This window comes from Peromyscus californicus, unplaced genomic scaffold, assembly GCF_007827085.1.
Source record: "Peromyscus californicus insignis strain IS unplaced genomic scaffold, ASM782708v3 Scaffold_3__1_contigs__length_106647218, whole genome shotgun sequence".
NCBI classification, from domain to species: Eukaryota; Metazoa; Chordata; class Mammalia; order Rodentia; family Cricetidae; genus Peromyscus; species Peromyscus californicus.
In genome coordinates, this window is record NW_026294551.1 from 33,924,352 (window position 1) to 33,944,373 (window position 20,022).

At 48.3% G+C, this 20,022-nt stretch overlaps 1 protein-coding gene and 1 long non-coding RNA gene across 23 annotated transcripts in view; one reads left to right on the top strand and one right to left on the bottom strand.

Annotated features, from left to right (window-relative positions):
* Nucleotides 1-6,142, bottom strand: part of LOC128122303 (uncharacterized) — an 84,614-nt gene extending 78,472 nt beyond the window's left edge. For 2 of the 6 annotated variants that reach the window (XR_008222393.1, XR_008222395.1), the window contains exon 1: nucleotides 5,504-6,099. This is a non-coding gene — a long non-coding RNA (uncharacterized LOC128122303). Of the gene's footprint in view, nucleotides 1-5,503 lie in introns of all 6 variants that reach the window. The other 4 variants (XR_008222397.1, XR_008222398.1, XR_008222394.1 and 1 more) reach the window with 4 other exon arrangements.
* Nucleotides 6,143-6,439: 297 nt separating this feature from the next.
* The window catches only part of Msi2 (musashi RNA binding protein 2), a 366,225-nt gene continuing 352,642 nt past the window's right edge, over nucleotides 6,440-20,022 (top strand). For 16 of the 17 annotated variants that reach the window (XM_052757205.1, XM_052757208.1, XM_052757206.1 and 13 more), the window contains exons 1-5: nucleotides 6,441-6,532; nucleotides 6,816-6,856; nucleotides 7,189-7,270; nucleotides 7,990-8,074; nucleotides 11,931-11,972. In XM_052757205.1, coding sequence (XP_052613165.1) covers nucleotides 6,471-6,532; nucleotides 6,816-6,856; nucleotides 7,189-7,270; nucleotides 7,990-8,074; nucleotides 11,931-11,972 — 312 coding nt within the window. In that variant the 5' untranslated portion in view covers nucleotides 6,441-6,470. Of the gene's footprint in view, nucleotides 6,533-6,815; nucleotides 6,857-7,188; nucleotides 7,271-7,989; nucleotides 8,075-11,930; nucleotides 11,973-20,022 lie in introns of all 17 variants that reach the window. The other variant, XM_052757213.1, reaches the window with a different exon arrangement.

The window sequence follows — 20,022 nt, forward strand, 5'->3', positions numbered from 1 at the left end:
AATTACTTAACAATAAGTGACATACACTTTCTAAAAATATACAAAGTATTTATAAAACATTGGGCATGTACCAAAGCAAGCTTCAGTCAGTCAAAAAGTTTGATTCACGTAGAAAGTGCCTTTTGAAAAATTCTAATTCAGTTGGTTACATATGAATAACATTTTCAAATACTTTTCACTTTTATATATTCTTTTAAAAATTTATTTATTTTTGTTTTACGTGCATTGGTGTTTTTTTGCCATGAGTGTCCAGTCCCCTGGAACTAGAATTACAGACAGTTGTAAGCTGCCATGTGGGTGCTGGGAACTGAACCCGGGTCCTCTGGAAGAACAGCCAATGCTCTTAACCATCTCTCCAGCCCCTAGAAATTCTTATTATTGCTAACTAGATAATCAGTTAAAAGTCTCCACATCTTGGGGAATGCAGTTTGAGTGATACCTAGGTGAAGTTTGTAACCTTATAAATCATAAAATGGAAGTGTGAAACAATTAATTAGGTTGTACATTGTGGCACACGGCTATAATCCTAGTATTTGGGGGCTATGAGAGACCCTGTCTCAGAAAAACCAGCCTGAACCAAGTAAGACGTACTAACTGTGCCATCAAGAAACTAAGACAAGGCTGCCAGAGGCTGGGAGTGGAGCAGAGCGCTAGAGAATTCACCAAGTAAGTATGCGTGAGGTTTTGTGTTCGATACTCAGCCCTGGAAAAAAGAAAGGGGGCAGTGAAAAGTAACAGAATACATTGGAGAGCAAAAAGAATGAAATGAAATAACGTTCAGTAGTTACACGTATAATCTCAGCACTTAGGAGTACATTTTTTTTTTAAAAAAAGATGTAATACTACGTAATACTCTTATTCTTAAGTGGTAAGGAAATAAGATATATCAGACCAAAAAGTAATGAAACAGGAAAAAAATAGTTACCAAAAAAAAGAAGACAAACAAACCAAAACCTAAAACATGATTTTTTTTTAAAAAAAAAGTTGTAGAAAGTAAACTCCAGTTAAAAAACACTCAGACCGGATCCGGGTTCAACTCCCAGCACCCACATGGCAGCTCACAGCTGTCTGTAACTCCAGTTCCAGAGGATCCGATACCCATGGTAAAACACTAATGCACATTAAAAACAAACAAACGAAAACAAACAAAAAAGCCCACTCAGACAGGGGCTGGGGAGAGGGGAGCTGTTAAAAGCAAGAACTGCTCTTACAGAGAGGCCTAGGTTTGGTTCCTACCACTCACAGGCAGTTCACAACTGTTTATAAGAAACACGCACCAAAACTAAACAAAAATAAATAAATACATCACAATTTAACTCTCCCCTTACAGATCTCGGAGGAGCATACACAAGGTCCCAGGTTTGACCTCAGCTCTACAGATAAAACAAAACAGACCAAATCCCTCCAAGAACAACACAGTCAGACCTCTGGCCCAGTTGATCTAGATAAGGAAAGCCATGTGGAGCATACCTTTGGGATGAAGCTGATAAGCATTATAGAAACCACTGAGTTTAAGGTATGGTACAAGAGAACTATTAGCCGAAATTTGTTATTGTTAGGCATTTGAAAACCCAAATGGCAGCAGGGTATGGTGGTACACGCCTCTTTAATCCCTGCACTTTGTGTGTGTGTGTGTGTGTGTGTGTGTGTGTGTGTGTGTGTGTGTGCGCGCGCGCGCGCGCGCGCAGAGGCAGGAGGATCTCTGTGAGTTTGAGCCAGCCTGGTTTACAGAGCAAGTTCCAGGACAGCCAGGGCTACACAGAGAAACCCCTCTTGAAAAACCAAAGCCAGTCAATCAACCAGCTAAACAAACAAACAAAAACCAAATCAATCAAACAAACAAAAAACAAATGGAATGGATAATTTCCTGGAAAAATATAGAAAAATTAAAAAAAAACTGAAGAAATTTATAATTATAAAGAAATGGAATCCATTGTTAAAAAAAAAACCTATGAAATGGCTATCCCAGACCCGGAAGTTTACCAGAATGTTCTAGAAAACGTTTAAGAATAAATATCATCTTTTTGTTGTTTGTTTGAGATGGGCTCTTATGTATTTTTGGCGGCTCTAGGACTTACTATTCGGATAAGACTGACCCTGAACTTACAGTGATCCTCCTGCCTCTGCCTCCCAAGTGGTGGGATTACAGATGTGTACCATCTTTAACACATTGTTCCAGAAAGTGGGGGAGAGGAGAGAGCAGCATTTTACCATTTTAGGAGGCCGGTCTAAACAGACAAAAGCATTAAGGGGAAATTGTAGCCAATTTGACTTCTGCACATGACCACACAAACACACAAAAAAGGCTCTAGGGCAAAACAGACAGCGACACTCACTCATCTGTCAATCCGTCCCCCACCAAAAGTATTTATTGCCAACCATGAACCAGCAGGTACTGTACTGGTACAAGGAGAGCAAAAATGGATGGGAGCCCGCGGCCTGGCTGAGATGGGCAATAAAGCAAATGATCACACAAGGAAAGGTACACAGAGGACCTTCTGCTGGGTTAAGTGTCTATCAAGAGACATTTGACCTGGTCAGAGAAGTGTGGGAAAGCTTTCCAGGCATATAAATGGACTAAGAGTCCTTGGGCAGCTGTGGGAGGCTGTTCCAGGGCCTTGGGTGAGAGAGGTCTGATATACAGAAGCAAGAGAGAGAGAGAGAGAGAGAGAGAGAGAGAGAGAGAGAGAGGGCTTTGATGAACCAGTGAGATGGTTCATTGGGTAAAAGTTCCTGCCACGCAAGCCTGACCTCACACCTGAATTCAGCCTCTGGAACCCAGGAGAAAGGAAGAACAGACTCCTGAAGGTTGTCCTCTGACCACAGACACACACGTGTACAATGGAAAGAAACGTAATAAAAAAAAGATGGATTTGAGCGATCTTTACGAGGTGAATTCCACAGACGCCTGGGTGAGCTTGCACACAGTGAGGTCAGAGTTCAAGCATGTTGTCTCCAGGCTGGCTGAGGACATTCATTGACAAGGATTCCAAAAAGAGGGGAGAACAGTCTGCGTGTGGCTTTGGCCATGTTGCATCTAGAATACCTTTAGGAAGGGGAAGTGGAGATGAATAGAGAAGAGGACACTGAGCCGAGCCTGGAACTCTGGTGAGGTGAAGGTTGGACATTTGGAGTGACATCAGCATGTAGGTGGTATTTAAATCCAATCCTGCTCAGAAGGTCATCCGGGGACGAGGTACCTGGAGGAGAGGATCAGGCTGGAGAAGCACACCAACATTTAAAGGGAAAGCAGAGAATCAGAAGAGGGCAAGAGGAAAGGTGACCCACGACCAGAGAACCCAGGGGAGTGTGAGAATGGGCAGAGAGGGGAAGGAGGAAGTCTCAGGAAGGAACAGCCTAGCCCGGTAGAGATCTTCACTGGTACCCTGAGAGAGCCAGCTAGAGAAGAATTGCAGAATCTTACAAATAAATACCCCAGTGCAAAGGGCAGCAGCAGCCGGGTCTGGGGGACAATGAAACTGCTCTGCGTGTTTATCCTGGTGGGCGTCATACAGTCTGGACGTTTGTCAAAACTCAGAATCACAGAGCAAGGGAAGGTCTGTAACCAAAATGTTACCACCTGGGGAAAACAACACCAAACCAACCAAAAACCTGCAGGAGGTTGGGCATGTGGCTCCCTTGGTAGACTGCCTTCCTTCCCGGCAAGCCCGAAGCCCTAGGTTTGATCCCTAGCATCGCATCGCATAAACCTGGCATAATCCCAGCAGCAGAGGCAAAAAGATCAGCCATTCAAGGCCATCCTCTGCAATCTAGGGAGTTTGCCATCAGCCTGGGCCACAGGAGACACTATCTTAACAAAACAATAATCTGCGAAGGGAAAATAAAACTTGGTGGTGGTGGTGATGGGGCCAGTGGCAGCTAGAGCTCTGGTGAGGATTCAAGGCCAACCTGGGGTGGCAAGATTGTCTCCGATAATACCAAACTAAGTAATAACAATGGATGGATGGAGCCTTCCCCTTGAGTGCTTTATCAGGCTCTGGCTTGGCCTCTGCAGTGCTAGGAGCCCGGTCCCCCCAGGTTTTCACTCAACCCACCACTTAACAGTTCAAGTCTACGTCAGGAAGGCAGCTACCCACTTCTGCCTAGTGAGGGACAGCTTGGATAGGTACGCTGCAGAGCCAAAGGGCACTGGACCTTGGCCAGGGTTCCTCTTAGGGACTAACTGGTTGAGATGGGAATACAGCCTGACAGCATGGCACCTTTGGGACTCCCATATTCAAGGAAGGGGCTGGATAAGGAAAGGAGGCCTCTCTACCTCTGATGGTCTGTGGTTCTGTGGTAAAAGTCCAAAATATAATCCAATTAGCTGTGTCGCCTGTATGTTGTTATTGAGCGTAATCGCAATAAACAACTACCAACATAACATGCGGCTCTTTAACACGTGGGTCCCCAGATGATTTGAGAATCAGTTTGGTTGGAGTGTCGGGAAACGGTATGGTGTGTGGTTTGAAGTCTTATGAAGTGCTTCCTAGAAGTTATATTCAGTAACCATTCATAATAAAACATGATCCATGTAAACTGGCAATTAAAAAGGGGACTTTTACATTGTGCTCTTCAAACGCTCCACCCTACCCCATCAATCCTGTCAGAGAGGCATTTTCCCAGTTTAGGGGACAGAGAGATTGAAAGTCCTGAGCACTCAAGGCTTTGGCTGGTGTTGAGATTTTCCAAACGTTCCGAAACCCATAGTGGGCACGGCACAGTTTTGGTGTTGAGTGTATTCCATTGTCTCCTAATTCTATGAAAATTAATGGAAAAGTGTTAATTGGGCATCAGTGCATGCTTAACATTAATCAGGGCATTTGATGAACCACAACTTTATGTTGCCCCTCATGCCATATTAACTTGGTTTATTGTAATAATTTAAAACAATAAGGATAATTGTATCCGTACTCTTTTAAATACCCCATAAATTGAATACAGCCTGAATCTGGCCAGCACGGAATCCGAAGTGTGCAATGTCTCTGGGAAGCTACAAACATCCTTTTGGAGTTTACACTTCTCCAGGGGAGGAAGGGAGCTTTTACTAAACACCTACTGCGTGCCAGGATCCGCGAGGCACCTTATGGCTCCGAAAACGGGGGAGGGGGACGCTTTGTTACCTCAAAGACCTCCCCCAGGTCTTGGGAGATCTAGGGCCATTTCACTCTGACGCACTGTTACTCTACATAGGAAGCCCGAGTAACTTTAAACACAATAAACAAAATAGGTAACAGACGAATAATCGGGGCGGGGGGAGGTTCTGAAATAACCATCCATCCTAGCCACCCTCGAGACGCTCCCCCACTACCACTCATTCTGTATAAACATTTGCTTGTGAACCCCAATCATTTGACCTTGACCCCTAAAAGCCCACTTTATTATTATTTTTAAATCGTGGTTTGAGTAACGCGCAAACCCCGTCTTGAGTGTTTTCTCGCCCCCTGGTATCGCGCCTGTTTCTCAAAGTTCCAAAATAACCTTCGCGGGCACGGCTCCGTACCTCTGCCGGGGGAGGGCGGGGAGCCGTGCAGGACGTGCCGGTGTGGAGCGGGAGCCAGAGAACTTGCCGCGCGAAGGGAAAATAAAACTTGTGGCTGGTGTTTGTGCGGGGGGTGGGGGTGGGGGGGGTGTCTCCTCCATCCCGAAGCCCCTCCGATTCCCGGGGTCTCGGGGACCGCACCGGGAGCGCAGGGTGTGGGTGTGCTCCCGGCGTCCTTGACCTAAATTTCCGCGCGGTGGCTGGAAACCGGGGCACAGAGGCAGGGCGGGCGGCGGGTGCCACCTCCAGGATCGGGCGCAGGGACCCGAGAACTTGAATGGCTAGCGCGAACTAGGGGGGTCCGGGGCGCTGCCGCCTCCCCGCCCGGCGAGCCGCCCGGGCTGAGCTCCCCGCGCCTCCCCCCTCCCCCACACCCAGCCCATGTGATCTGAGCCGACTCGGGGTGCACTTCCCGGCTCCCCGCCCCGCTGACGTGGGCCCCCCTCCCCCGCCTCGAGTCTCGGGGCTCGCGCGCCGCCCCCGGTGGGTCCCGCTGCCACGGGGGGCCGAGTGTGCGCGCGCGGACAGGCGGGGCGGGAGGAGGGGGGGGGGGGAAGCCGAACGGGGTGCGTGACGTCACCGCATTGGTTACACGACGTTCTAGAACTCCGCCCCACGTGCGCGGGGAGGAGGGGGAGGAGGAGGAGGAGATGGGGGTGGGGAGGAGGAGGGGGAGAGGTGGGGATGGGCCGGGGGGGGCGGGGACGGGGGGTGTGCGAGGCGGCGGGGCTGAGCTGAGCCGAGCCCACGTGTGACGGGCTCTCGCCGCTGGCCCGGCTCGGCGCTCGCGGAGCTTCGCAGCCGCCGGGCGGGGGGAGGAGGCGGGGGAGGAGGGACGGAGATCTGGGGCTCGGAGCCGGCCGCCGCTGCGCTCCGCTTCGCTGTGGGGCTCGGTGTGTCGGGGGTGGGGGGGCGGGGGGGCTCCGCTATGGAGGCAAATGGGAGCCCAGGCACCTCGGGCAGCGCCAACGACTCCCAGCACGACCCCGGGTAAGTTTCCAGCCGCTGCCCACCGCGCCGCCGCCGGCTCGCTCGGGGCTGTGCGGGCGACGGTGCGGAGCGGGGCATCCGCGCGCCCCCCGCGCCCCCGCGCGCACCCCTGGGGCACTCGCGCACCTTGGGGTGGCGTGGGGCGGCCACCTTCTCCCCCAGCCCACCTCCCGGCTCGCGCTCGCCCGCTCCCCCCCAGCTTTCCTTTTAGCTTTTGTAAGTTACACGTCAAAATGGCCGATCTGACATCGGTGCTCACTTCGGTTATGTTTTCTCCCTCTAGTAAAATGTTTATCGGTGGACTGAGCTGGCAGACCTCACCAGGTAAGGGAGGGAGGGGGGGACGCCTGGGTCCCCCCCTTCTTGGTTTCTTTATTGCTCTTTGTTATCCCAGTGTAAGAGCCCCCCCTCCCCGCCATTGGCTCCCCACTTCTCCTGTGCAAGGTTATTTTTTTAAATAGCAAATCCTTTCCGAGCCCTCTACGCGACCTCTGTTGCCGAATTTCCCCCGCGTGTGCAAAAATATTGCAAAAACAAAACAGAATAGCAACAGAAAACTACTTTTGCTTTTTGTCCTTGATCAAAATTTGCATTGCTTTTTCCCTCTCCACACCTTCTCCCACCTCCCCCCCATCTCTCTCTTTCTCTCTCTACAGATAGCCTTAGAGACTATTTTAGCAAATTTGGAGAAATTAGAGAATGTATGGTCATGAGAGATCCCACTACGAAACGCTCCAGGTAACGCATTTCCTTCTGGATTTTGCCTTTATTTTAGAACAAAGTTTTAGTTTTATTTTTGGAGGTGTCTTCGGAAGTAGCTAAGCGGATTTAGAATGGGGCTGAGGCGCGTGGCTGGGCTGGAACGTTGCTCCCCCCCCCCATAACCCCAAAGGTTATTGTTAATTAGGGCCGAACTCTGGATTCAGAGACGCCCATCTCTCCCGCTTGAAGTCATTTTCCTGTCGCGTCTTGTTCTCTTGTGTAAAATGACATTCAGCTTCATCCACTTTCCACATAGTTTTTTTTTTTTTTTAAATTTAAATTTTTGAGTGTATGTCTTTTTCCCTTTCCCAAACTCTGAAGTCCTCTCTTTGGGAGGTGGATGAATATCTTAGTGCCCGGTTTCCTTCGGCATAAAACAAAGCCTTAAGAAGGGAAGAGGAGGAGGAGGAGGAGGAAACTGAGGTGGCCAGAGTGGAGAGGCACCAGCGTGTTCCAAGTTACCTCTAGCCGCCCTGCCCCCCCCCACCCCCCCGGTCCCGCTTCCCCCACTAACCTTGGTATTTTTCCCTCGCAAGGCAGAGAGGGCTGTGGGCTAGGGGGAGAGTAGAGGGAGCTGGTGGGGATGGGGGTACGTGGGGGGGGGCAACTCTCGTACCCCAGTCTGCAATACAGGGTCTCCTTGTTGCTTTCAATGGTGTCACATTTTGTTTTTCTCCCTCTTTGTCTCCTTCCAGAGGCTTCGGTTTCGTCACCTTCGCAGACCCAGCAAGTGTAGATAAAGTATTAGGTCAGCCCCACCATGAGTTAGATTCCAAGACGGTAGGTTGCTTTGTTGTTGTTGTTGTTGTGGTTGTGGTGGTTGCTGTTGTTTGCCCCTTTTCGGCGCCGGTCTGGGCATTGACAGCCCTGTTTAAAGGGACAGCGCCTTCTTCTTTTGCTTCTACGCTAGAACTGGGTACTTTTAAACAGCTAGCGAGTTGGCTCAGAAGTTTGCCGCGGTGGCTGGGTTTGGGGGTTTCTTTTGTAGTCTGTCCCCACCGCAGCTTCAGACGCTGCCGGGCCAAGGCTTGTGGGGGAGGGGGGGGGGGTCCGTTCCCTGAGAGGGTAGCCTTCCGCCAGGGGACCTTGCAGAGAAACTCCACCGGAGAGCAAATGGAACTTTCTTTGTCAGCCGAGCCCAGCCTGTGGCGTTGGGATCGGCTTGTAGAAGGGAAGGCACTGCCTGCTTCCTGGTGGAGGGGGCAGGGGTTGGGATCAGGGGAGGGGGGCGCGCATCTTAGGTCCGGGCAACAGGTTTCTCTGGGAGGCCAAGTGATTTGAGATGTGGTTTGAGAAGGAAAGGGAGGGTAGACACTGGCCGAGCCAATTCGGGCATCCAGTGGGGTTACTCCACATGGCGTCGAATTGAAGGCTGATAAGGTTTCCAAGTGATTGCTCCCTGTCCCCCTTTCGGATCCTTTCATTGGTGCGTGGGTACTTTTAAGACGTTAGAAGTTCATAAAATCCAGAATTTGGAGGTGAAAGTCCCTAGGTGAGAGTAAGAGGAAAAAAAAAGATGTCAGTCTGGGATAATAAAGGCAATGATGGAGGAGGCTGGGCAGTCCCCAGTGGTTTGCTTAGCACCCCCCCCTCCCCGCTGGCTTCCTGACTCCCCTCCCTTCCCTGTGTGCTTACCAGAATTTCACCAGGATTTTTACCACTGCTTAAGGCAGAGGCCTCAAGGTGATATTCAGGATGTGCCTTTGGACTGCACAGGATGGTCCTGTTCTGTTGTGAGCTCGTGGGGTGGGGGGGTGGGGGGGTGAGGTAGCTGCCCACGGCAAACTTGACCCTCACTCTCTCTTCTGTAAAGTCCGCAGAATTCGAGGGTCTTCCGAGCTCTTTGGTCTTTTAACACTGAGTGGAGAAGAGCCCCCGTCAACCTTTCGTGCACTTGAATTGATTTTGCAAACTCACCCTCTTTATACGATCCGAGAGGTCAGATGTTGCCCTGACCCCCCCCAGAAAAGGCCTTACACACTTAGATCTCTTTATTAATTGCCCTAGACTTGTCATGCCTGCAGGCTCAGCCTGTTTGTGCCGTCAGATCATTTAATATCAAGAGTAATCATTGATAAGGTGATAAGGAATGTCTGAACAGTTTATTTCTTCCTCCTTGACTTCTTGGCTAGATCACAAAGCTAGGGAGATTTCGCAGGAAAAATTCAAAGCGGATTTGTGATTTCTCGTGCACTCCTTTTGCCCGGGTGGGAGAACTGGAGTTAGGTTTTAGTGGGTGCTGGTTAGTCAGATCCCTCAGGATCCATTGCTGGGCCTTGGGCTTTTCCACCTCTGTTTGTTTTGTAGACATATTTTGATTGCTATTACTTAGTATAACCTAGCTTTTGACTTTGTTTCAACGTTCAGTGCAGGAGGCAGAAGCGGTTGGTTTATTGACATGGAAACGAGGATCTTGTTTACTGTTACCTTAAAAGCTTTGTTTAGGTAAAGGCCATTCGCATCCAAAATAGTACCCTAGTGTTTTCTAGAGGACTAGAGCCAGTGCTAGCTCTGTACCTAAGTAACTAATGTTTTCATTTGGGGTAGTTTTCTTTCTTTCTTTTTTTTTTTAAATAGTTGACTGGGATGTACAAAAGGTTGGGATTTGCCTTCTTCTTGCCTTGACGCCTCCTAGGCCTCGGAGATCTCGGTGTGGAAAACTCTGCACATGGGAGAGCTCTGCTCTCCGTGTGACATGCTGATGTCACCACCACACACGTACAGGGCAGTCCCAAATTGGCTTTTGGTTTTGCGATTTTACTTTATTTTTTTTTAAATCTTAGTACTTCATTTTCTTCGCTGTACTTTTCTCGCCCCAGCTCCCAGCCCTTCCTGGATTGTACCTCTTTGTTTCCACACAAACAAGGTGACTTCTCTCTGCACCTGTGTGTTGTTCCTCGGAGCCATCAAGCCTGAGGAGTGCGTCTTTTGAGTGAACAGAGACGAGCATGTGTCTCCGTTTTGGCGACAGAATGGAAATCCACACCTGTTGTATTTCTTTTGTAGAGAAACTCTAGTCAGTGCTGGGCACACCTGTAGACGCAGTATTAATCTTGTTCCTAGATCCAAGACTTGGGTGTGTTTTAGCTTTTGAACAGTAATCTCTCATTTCTCAGGTGGTGCTTACAAGGTTTGATTTTTAGGTCTTTAAACTACCCTTAATAAAAGTGATTTTTGTCTTTGTATGTCTCACAGGCTGGGCCTCTAAGGGACCCAGGGATTATTTGGGATGGGGGAGGGGGTGGCGAGTGTCTCACCCCTGCAGTTATTCCCAAAGCATTATTTTCTTAAGCGACAGGTTCAGATTTACTTTTTAAAGGGCTAATTTATGATGCGGAAGCCAGAGCTCATAAATAAATAACTTGTAGCAAAACCTGTGTCTTTCTCCACGTTGAGCTGTGCTCAAAAGATGTGTGACGTTTAGAAATCTAATGGAAACCAGTGATGGGATTTTTTTTTCTTTTTAGATTCCTCCCTGTTTTTATCTAGGCAGTAACTTTTTTCTTCTCACGTCAGCTGTTAGACTCAAATGCTTTTGTGGGAATTGTAAAGCTAGTCACTGATGGAGAATCATGTGCTCTGTTAGCCAGCGGCTGATGAAGAGTGGGGAGCTTTTTCCATGGGGTGGAGGTGGGGTGGGGGGAACACCCTAGTCACTGCTAGGTTTCCACTTCTGTCCAGTCATTTTCTTTTTAACCCTCCCTGCAATGGCCCTTCTAAAATGGACTTTGGGTTGGTCGTGTAGTTTTATCCCTGTGGGTTTTTTGTTGTTGTTGTTGTTTTGTTTTTAATCCATGTGTATTTAATTTATACATTTACCTTTCTTTCCCTCTTTTATTACAGTTTTTTTTCTATTTTTTTTTAAAGAAACAAGTCACTGATGCCTGCTTTCTCTGAGATATACCCACAAGAAATGCAAATGATTTTTTTGAGGCAGGGTCTCACTAGAACTCAACTATGGCGTCCCAGGGGGGCCTTCCAACTCTCAGTGAGCCTCCTCCCTCAGCTTCTCACATGTGTAGGGATTCCAGGTGTGAGCCGCCATGCCTGGCTGTAAAAGACCTTCTTGATCATGCTGAGTAACTTTACTTTGCTGACACTAGTGAGTTAATCTGAGCTGAGCATTATGTTGGATATTGTTGATTTGTGACTTTTTTTTCCCCCTTTGGAATCCCCTTTCCCCACTTTGCCAGGGAGAAGAAACAATTACCTATTTACCTACAGCTGGAGGAACATGGCATTTAAATTTTTTTCCTTTAGATAACATTGTACCCATCATTTCTGGCCACACATTGCACATTAGCTCTGGGTACCATTTCGTATTCAGGGTCTGTGGAAGAGAAGTCCCGTGTCTGAGTAACAGTGCATGAGCTCTAGTTTATAAAGCCCTTCCTTCTCTAAAACACATGGTGGAACATTCCAGAAAGGTGAACTTCATAAGTCCCATGGGGAGAAGGATGGTAAAAGTCGACATCAAAGCTGAAGGAGCTTTTGAATTGCCCAAGAAGTTACTAAAAGCTGAGGTTTAAGCCTGAGAAATGAGTGATTAATAATTAGATGGTTGGTTATTCATTTTTGTCCCGTGCTCTCCAAGCTATTTCATTGACTTCTTCCTTTTTTATTTTTTTTACTCCAGATTGACCCCAAAGTTGCATTTCCTCGTCGTGCACAGCCCAAGGTAAGTAGGAGAGCCATGGATGGGATGTTAGCTAGACTTTGAAGTTCCAAACCGAGCACTGGCAGCTGTTGGAGGCTGGGGTTGTGCCTTCAGGGCGTCAGCAGAGGGAGGTGAAAAGCCCAGGTGAGCAGTTCTGTGAGGTATCCCTGCACCTCCAAGTCAGCATGCCAGTATGAGTTCCAAGCATCCAGCTGGGAAGAGGGGCAAATGTGATCCTTCGCAGGAGGGCGTGGCACCACCTGCCGCAGTATTTATTCGAGTGTTCTGTTTATTCTAAAGCAAGGCTGAGATCCCATTAGGAAAAGTTGGACATTTCCCTGTGCCTCTCTATGGAGGGCCCTCTGTCAAGCGAGGCCTTACAATCCGGAGGATTTGGAGAAGAGCAGATTTAAGTTAACAGCTTGTCCTTTCTTGGGGGAAAATAAAACACCTTTCATAGAACCCCCTAAAGTTGTAGATCTGGGGGAGGGAACTAGAGATGTTCTCAGGTTCAGGTCCTCTGGATCAATCAGAGCCAGTAGAAACAAACATAGCTCAGCTTCTGAGTTCCAGAGAGTTGGGGCCTGGATGGAGGAGGTTGAAACACCGTGGCCCATAGGAGTGGCATTGCAAGATGTACTTAAAGGATTGAGAGAGCGCTTGCATTTCTGTAAAGTGTGTAGTCAACAGTGTTTCCCCAGTGCCTGCCAGTTGTGGTTCTGAGGAGGCAGCTGGAGCCAGCCCTGCATGCAGCTCCATCAGGCTTATGGCATTCATGTTTCATTGGTTTTCTGTCCATTGGACCTCAGTAAATCCTGTATCCTTGACCTTCTTGGGGGTGGGGGCGCTATGAAATTTCTAATTGTGGGCGCACAATTGTCGACAATGGCTTTTGGAAAATTCAGTTTATTCCTTTAAGCGAAGGCTCTCAGAGTGGAGGGCCTCTAATCGTACGGAGGAGAAAATGGTTTTGCACGTTGGTAAAGAAATAAGGGATGGTATTTGGAGAATTTCAGGTCTGCAACCTGCCACTTGAATGAGTGAGTGAATCTTTTTTTTAAAAGATGGAATCCACATGCCTTACGTAAGCAGAAGTACATACTTGAAGGTGGCTTTTCCCCCTAACTCCTAAACAGATCCTAGCAATTAATGAAGAGCTTAGATTCCTTTATGTGGTGTAAACTTTGGGGTTGGCTCTAACTGTGTGTTGCTTCCCATGATGTGTGTGAGCCTTCCCATCTCAGAACCAGCAGTGTTTCCTGGGTTTGGAAGAGTTGCTACTTATTCTAGTGTGACTCCTCAAATTTCCAGGTTAGTCATGTGATCACTCCTAACGTGGATCCGATTTCCCTTTAGGGAAACTGGAAAAATCCTTAACTTGGTGACACCGCGGCTCCAGCCCTGTTCCCTCCGCCCCTTGTTTCCCTCTCCCCGCCGACTTTCTTCTTCAGCCAGGGGAAGGTGGTATTTCACGGTAATGTGCAGTGGCATTGGCTTTTCAAACATTCGCCTTGAGAACAAGATAGACAATGTCTGAGACTTGTAGAAGGAAAATGGACTTTGCCCATTTCCCAGCGCAAGCCTGGGGTGTTTGTGAGTTCTCAGACTTTTAGACATGTATTAATATTAAGCCAGTTGAAAAAGACCAATTGGCCTACAAATTCAGGGATTTAGGAGCGGGGACCCTATCTCTTAAAAAATTTAATGACAGGTCACTTTGTAAAGGACTTTGTTATCCTTTATCCACATCTGAATCCCAGCTCTGCCTCAGTTTCTTCGTCTCTGAACCTGGAGTGGATAGCAGCTCCTTCACAAAGGTTTTGTGAAAAATGAAAGCGTGGTCTGGCGAGGGCCTCACAGCGCATCATCGTCACCGTTATTATTGCTGGTTTAATCATCATTAGGATGGCGGTTGTTTGCAAGCTGGACCACCTGGCTTCAGATGCCAGCTGTGCCAGTCATTAACTGTCGTGAACTTGGCCAAATCACTTAGCTTCCTTGAACTTGCTTGCTTTTCTCATAGTTTCCTGTAAGTGAAATAAACATGCTTCTGGAAGGGTCTGATACATGGCGGTGCCAAAGACGGATCCACTGTTATTACTGATGATTTTTGAGAGAGGCCTTGAACTTGCAATCTTCCTGCCTCTTAACCGTTATTTATGGGAGAGCCTCACACTAGTTCTCGGAGAGGTGGAGTGATAATATTAATTGAATGTGTGTACCAGGCACTTTGTGAGGGGGTGATGTGTCACCTCCGTTGGACAGATGAGGCAGCTCAAACATGGAGGGGTTGAGTAGTGACTGATAGAGAAACACACACCTAGGCAATCTGCCTCTATAGTTAGACCCTTGACCAGTGTGTGGTCCTGTTGGGGTACCACTGGGCACTGCCTCCCTGTCAGGAGCGAGGGGACAGGGCTCTCTGAGGTCAGAGAGAGCAGAACCAAAGTCGTTCTGAGTGAAGGTCCAGGTCCTTGGGTTCTGGTCATTCTCCTTCCCTTGTGACGTCATCCAGTTGGAGGACGCTAGTGTTCTCTAACTGACCCCTTGGGGTATCCTTTCAGGTGCTTCTGGGGTTGCTCAACCCAGGTAGGCAGAAAGTTGTTGAGGTGCACATGTGTCATGGTTAGGAGCTGGAATAGCGTAGGCAAAGGACTTGCTCTGTTTGATTATTTTCCCACAGAACTGAGCCTGGCCATCAGGGTTCCAGACCAAGGTGACTGTTGGGGTCGGCACTCCTCCCAGCTGGTAGAAGTCTAGAACTTTGAGTGAAGCCTTATTTATGTTTTACCTTCCTTTCATAAAACTTGTGTGTGTCTCTGTGGGGCTCATGGTGACAGGGCAGACTGTACCCCTCTGTGTGGACTGGGTGAGGCTCTTGTAAACGGTGTGTCGGCTTGTGTTTCAGTTAAAACTCATTTCTCTGCTTCTGGCCGCCCCTCCCTGCTAACGGTTGCCAGAGAAATATTCCGTGGAGGTGTTAAACAAGACGGGTGGAAAGAAGCTGTAACTTGAGACCAAAGAAAATCTGTGGCAGTGAAGAACGGATTTCATACGAGTACTGTCATAATATTCTTTAATGTCTCGTATAAATAAAAATCTGTTTTGTCCAGAATTTTAATGAGCAACGAAGGCAGGCTGTGGAGTCCTGCAGCTCTCCCGTCTCACCCTTTGTGATGCGAATGTTCACAGGGCTTATTAGCGCGTCTAGGGACCACTCTTTGGAGGCCAGTGGCCATTCATTAGCAAAGTTACATTTTCATAAGGAAGTGTTGGGATCGTTCTGTGTCTGCCTATTTCACTGGGGGCATTTCATTTTGTAAAATACGTAAGAGGATTCTGCCCCACCTCCATCTTTTTAAAAATTAAAATGGTCACGATACTCTAAAAAGATGACTTAATTTGAAGCTGCGACAGACCAGAGGCTGACAGAGATCAATCACGCCGGGTCCTTTTTGTGTCTCCTTTGGGTCCAAGTGTCAGCTGCCTGGGAGAGTTTTGTTCCAGCCTGTGGCTTCTTTTTCTTTTGTGGAGGAACCAACAGACTCCTTAGCAGCTAAGGGCGAGAGTGGAGCCTGGGTGTGACTCACCATCTGTCCTAATTGTCCTTGGGTATAAGAACACTGTTTCCTGCTGGACAGTGATGGCGCACACCGTTAATCCCAACACTCAGGAGGCAGAGGCAGGCGGATCTCTGTGAGTTCGAGGGCCAGTCTGGGCTACAAAGTGAGTTGTAGGCCAGCTAGGGCTACACAGAGAAACCTTGTTTCAAAAAATATCAAAAAGCAAACAAACAAAAAAACCAAACAAAAACCCAAAAGTACAATCTCCACTTTTTCCAGTTATTGTTTTCCAAAGTTACTGTATTCAAGTTGACTTCATTTTTTTAATGGACACATCAAAGCATAAACATTGCACAGACATAAAAATAAGTTACATGTGGGGCTGGAGAGATGGCTCAGCGGGCAAGAGCCTTTGCTGCTCCTGGAGAGGACCCAAGTTCTGTTTTCAGCACCCATGTCAGGGAGTCAGACACTCTCCTGATCTCTGCAGGTACTTGCACACACTTGTCCCTCTCTTTCTCTCTCTCTCTCTCACACACAAAACCATTAAAAAAAACTTCAAACAAAAACGACTTATCAGCAGGGAGCATGTGCTGTTTTGATTCCTGTGTGTGTTCACTGTGTCCTGAAACTCGAGAGGCAGAGACCTTAACTGCTGGTGGAGAGAGATCTAGAGCTGTCATTTGTTCAGCCTGCTTCCAGTTGCCTTCAGTGACAGCTGGGGGCCTGTGGACATACCACTGAAATCCCATCAAGCCTCAATTTCCTTCTCTTAAAAAAAATGCTATACTCCTTACTATGTTATTTTGGAAATGAATACAGATTGTCCCTTGGGAGCTGTATATGGTCAAGCGGTACCCAGCACATGTCTGCTGATAGCATTATAGAATTATTATTATTATTATTATTATTATTATTGTTTGTTTGTTAAAGGTCTTATGTATCCCAGGCCAACCTCAGAATCATTTTGCAGCCAGTGATGACCTTGAACTCTTAGTCTTCCTGCCTCTGCCTCCCAAGTTCTGAGATTACAGGCTACCACACCCAGTTTTATGGAGTACTGGATAGTGAACCCAGGGCCTCATGCCTGCTAGGTAGCCACTCTGCTAACTGAACTGTATTCCTACCCTTAGAATTATCTTAATAGAGTCAAAAAAACTGCAAAAGTAAAGTGACTTCAGGAAAAAAAAAAAAACTTAATCGGAATATAAGTCCCCTGGCTGCTTGGAGCTTTTGGTGCTCAGTGCTCAGTAACTGAGTTGAATCCTTCCTGGCGTTTCCTCCCTGGAGGCAGCTGCCACCCGGGCGTGTTCTGTTGGGTGCTTACAAGTCACCACAACAGTTAAGCTCTGGAGGGTTGAGCTAGGAGCCAGGTTTTCTCATTCCCATCTTATCCTTTGACGTTACTTTAGGGTCCTGAAAGGTTCTCCGTGAAGCGTGCGTCCAGATGGGTGCAGTGGCAGCCGGTGCACACCTCCCGTTCTGGGGGAGTGGTTTCTTGGCAGCTTTTCCAGGGTGGAGGGTGAGATGCCGGCAGCTGGCCTTCCCTTGCCGCTGGAGTCCGGGTCACCCAGCATCTCGTCTTCTTGGATGATCTGCAGCTGTCATCTCGGCAGCCATGGCTCAGCAGCCATCCTGGCAAGTTTGCTTGGTCCTGCAAGGATGTAGTGGTGTGTCTGCGGCCCTTTTCCCCACCAGTGAGGACCTCGGAGGATTAATGGCTTAGCTTCTTGCTTGTCAGAGAGCCCTGCTCTTTCCCATGTTCCAAGTCCTTAGCAGGTGTCAGCTCGAGGAGGAGGGACACTTTGTCCTATAAATGTCCTCTCCCTGAACGTTGCCTTTCCTTCCAGGCTGGGATCCCCTTGTTCATGTCAGCCTGCTAGGATGACAAAGTCCCCGTGTCCCCTGTAATATGGCTTTTGGTAAATAGGTGAGCCTCCTTCCTGTCTCCAAGCAGGGAGAGGGACAGGAGAGTCTGGGGGCCCGTCTTTTGGGCCTCTTGATATAGTTTATGTTCTAAGTGTCCACTTTCAGATCTTCATAGCTAGAAATTCTTCAGCTGCCAGAATACACCAGGGATGTGTGACCCTCTTCTCCATCTTACTGAATTTAGAGTATTCATTTACATGAGATCATGTAATGGGACAGCAAGTGGCTGGCCCCAAGAACATACCTGCTCAGCCCTCAGCACACTCCAGCTCACGTAATCCTTACTCATTGCTGTCTTTGGCATGGGCTTTCATTTGCAGGAGATTTGAGAGCACCTGAGTGCTTCCTTGGGCTTCCTACTGCCCACAGAGCAGTTTAAATGCATTGGCCTTGGGTTTTGTCTCTTTCAAGATCCGTGGGAGGGTCTCTTTCCAGCTTGTCTCACATCTTTCCTTACTTCCATGGTCTTGGGACTGAGACCTTTGAGGGTCCCATCACTTTACGCCCTTTTCCCTGATGCATCCCATGACTGAGCTATCCCAGCTTCCTCACGAAGCCCAGTCCTCCACTGCTTTCTGATGCCTCGTTAAGTGGCGTCTTCACGCACACACCACTGAGCATTCTGATCTTACACAAGCCAAGACAGATGAAGCATTACCGGGCAGCATACTCTTCAGGGACCCCTGTCGTGTGTGTGGTGACTAAAATGAAGTGGCATGGAGCTCAGTTCTTTCTCTGGATTTCCAGCGTTTTAGCTTGTCCTCAGTTACGGTTCTCGCAGCCATGGCCAACTAATGGAGCACCTACATCCTCTAGAGGTTGGGGTGGGCATTCATTTGTTTATTGATCGTGGAGTGCCCAGTGCGTGCCAGCCACTCGGAGGCTCTGGACACAGTGTGGACAGGAGGACAGGGCCTCTGCACTCACAGAACCTTCATTCCAGCATGGCTGTGTGAATGGAGCACTCAGGTAAGGAAATCCCAGGTTATCAGGAATGAACTCCAAAGCCAGGCAGAGTGATGGTGAGGTGGGGAGGGGCCGTTCCTTCATTGAAACAGGCACTTGCCACTTTCAGCAGCTCAATGATTATTTACCAAGGTATTTTATTCTGAGCTTTACAGTATTTTACTTTCAAGCCTTATTGTCTCTACCAGATAATAACCCCAAAGGTATAAGTGCATTGTTTATAGCTAACAACCAGACCTCTTAGCTCTCCAAGAGGTTTTGTACATCATCTACTTGGATTTAAATGGAGTGAATGAAAAAATAATGGAGACACAGTTGTGGGGGTCAGTAACATCTGCTCCAAGTTGGGAGCACAGCATTGACCTGTGTGACAGGAAAGGACATGGTCTACACAGTAAAGGAAGTTGGGGACAGCCTATGGAAGAGGGACCTCTAGTCTGGAGGTGGTTTGCTGCTGGCTCTTGAAGAGCGAGAAGGAAGAAGAATGTCGGAATGCTAAGGCCGGCAGAGGGTGTGTATTGTGCAGGGGTCTGGGTTGAGCTTGGAAAGTAACACATGTTGGGGTCGGGTTTGATAGCTAGGCATTTTTTTTGGCAGGGGCTGGGAACCTGTTCTGTGTGCAGGCTCCCAGGGTCCCAAGGGTGCTGCCTGGGATGCTCTGAGATCTTCTGGACCCCCAGAGAAGCCAGAGTCATTGAGAATATGGTTGGTGCCACGTCTGGGAGACTGTCACACACTGGACTTGGTGCTTATGCTTAAAGGGTAATTCACATTGTTCTCCAGGGCTGTAGACCGTCTTTAGGTATGGGGCTATTGGGGAAACCCCCTCTGATCTTTGGGGTGAGTGACAGCTTACAGAGAATCTGCCGTTCTTATGTTTCTACCTCTTACCCCCCCTCTTCTGTTTTCTTAGCAAGGGACCACAGCGTAGACCACATTGTAGAGTTCTGTTCTCTGTCCTTGTCTAAGCTGTGGTCATGACCTCACCCTATGTGGAGAGTGAGGTGACATTTTCCCACATGGAAGTCGCCAGTTGCTAGTGACACCCATTGCCTGTTGCTCAGAACAATGGGCTTGTGACTTCATACATCATGGCAGCTTGTGATCTCCTTTGCCTGGTGGCCACTTAGAGGGAAGAACATGTGTGTTGGGAATGTCCATGTCTGCTTTCCCTGTGTGATGTGAGGGGCGTTGGGTGTGGTCTTAGGGCCACGCCCCCGCTGTTCTTCTATGGCACCTACCTGGGATGTTTGGTCCAGCTAAGCAGCTATCGTAATGGAGGCTAAATACAGCACTCTGTTGCCTGTTCTCTCTTCCTTGAGGATAGTGCCAAACTTCTAAGTATCTGGCAAGGCTCGCCCCCCACACCCCCCAGGGTGTATGCCTGGCTATTGTATTTTCTTACTTTAGTCTGAGATTTTGAATCTTCTCAAAGAAAAAAAATTTGATTTGGAAATAGAGTTAGGATGTACAGCATAGTCTCAGTATTCCGAACCCTTTAGTTCAGTTGTCACAGTGATCTTCTGTCATCCTTGATAGAACCTCCGCTCTACAGGTGGGCCAACTGAGGCCTGTGAAGGTAAACAGCTGTTTTGGAGCCACAGAAATAGCAG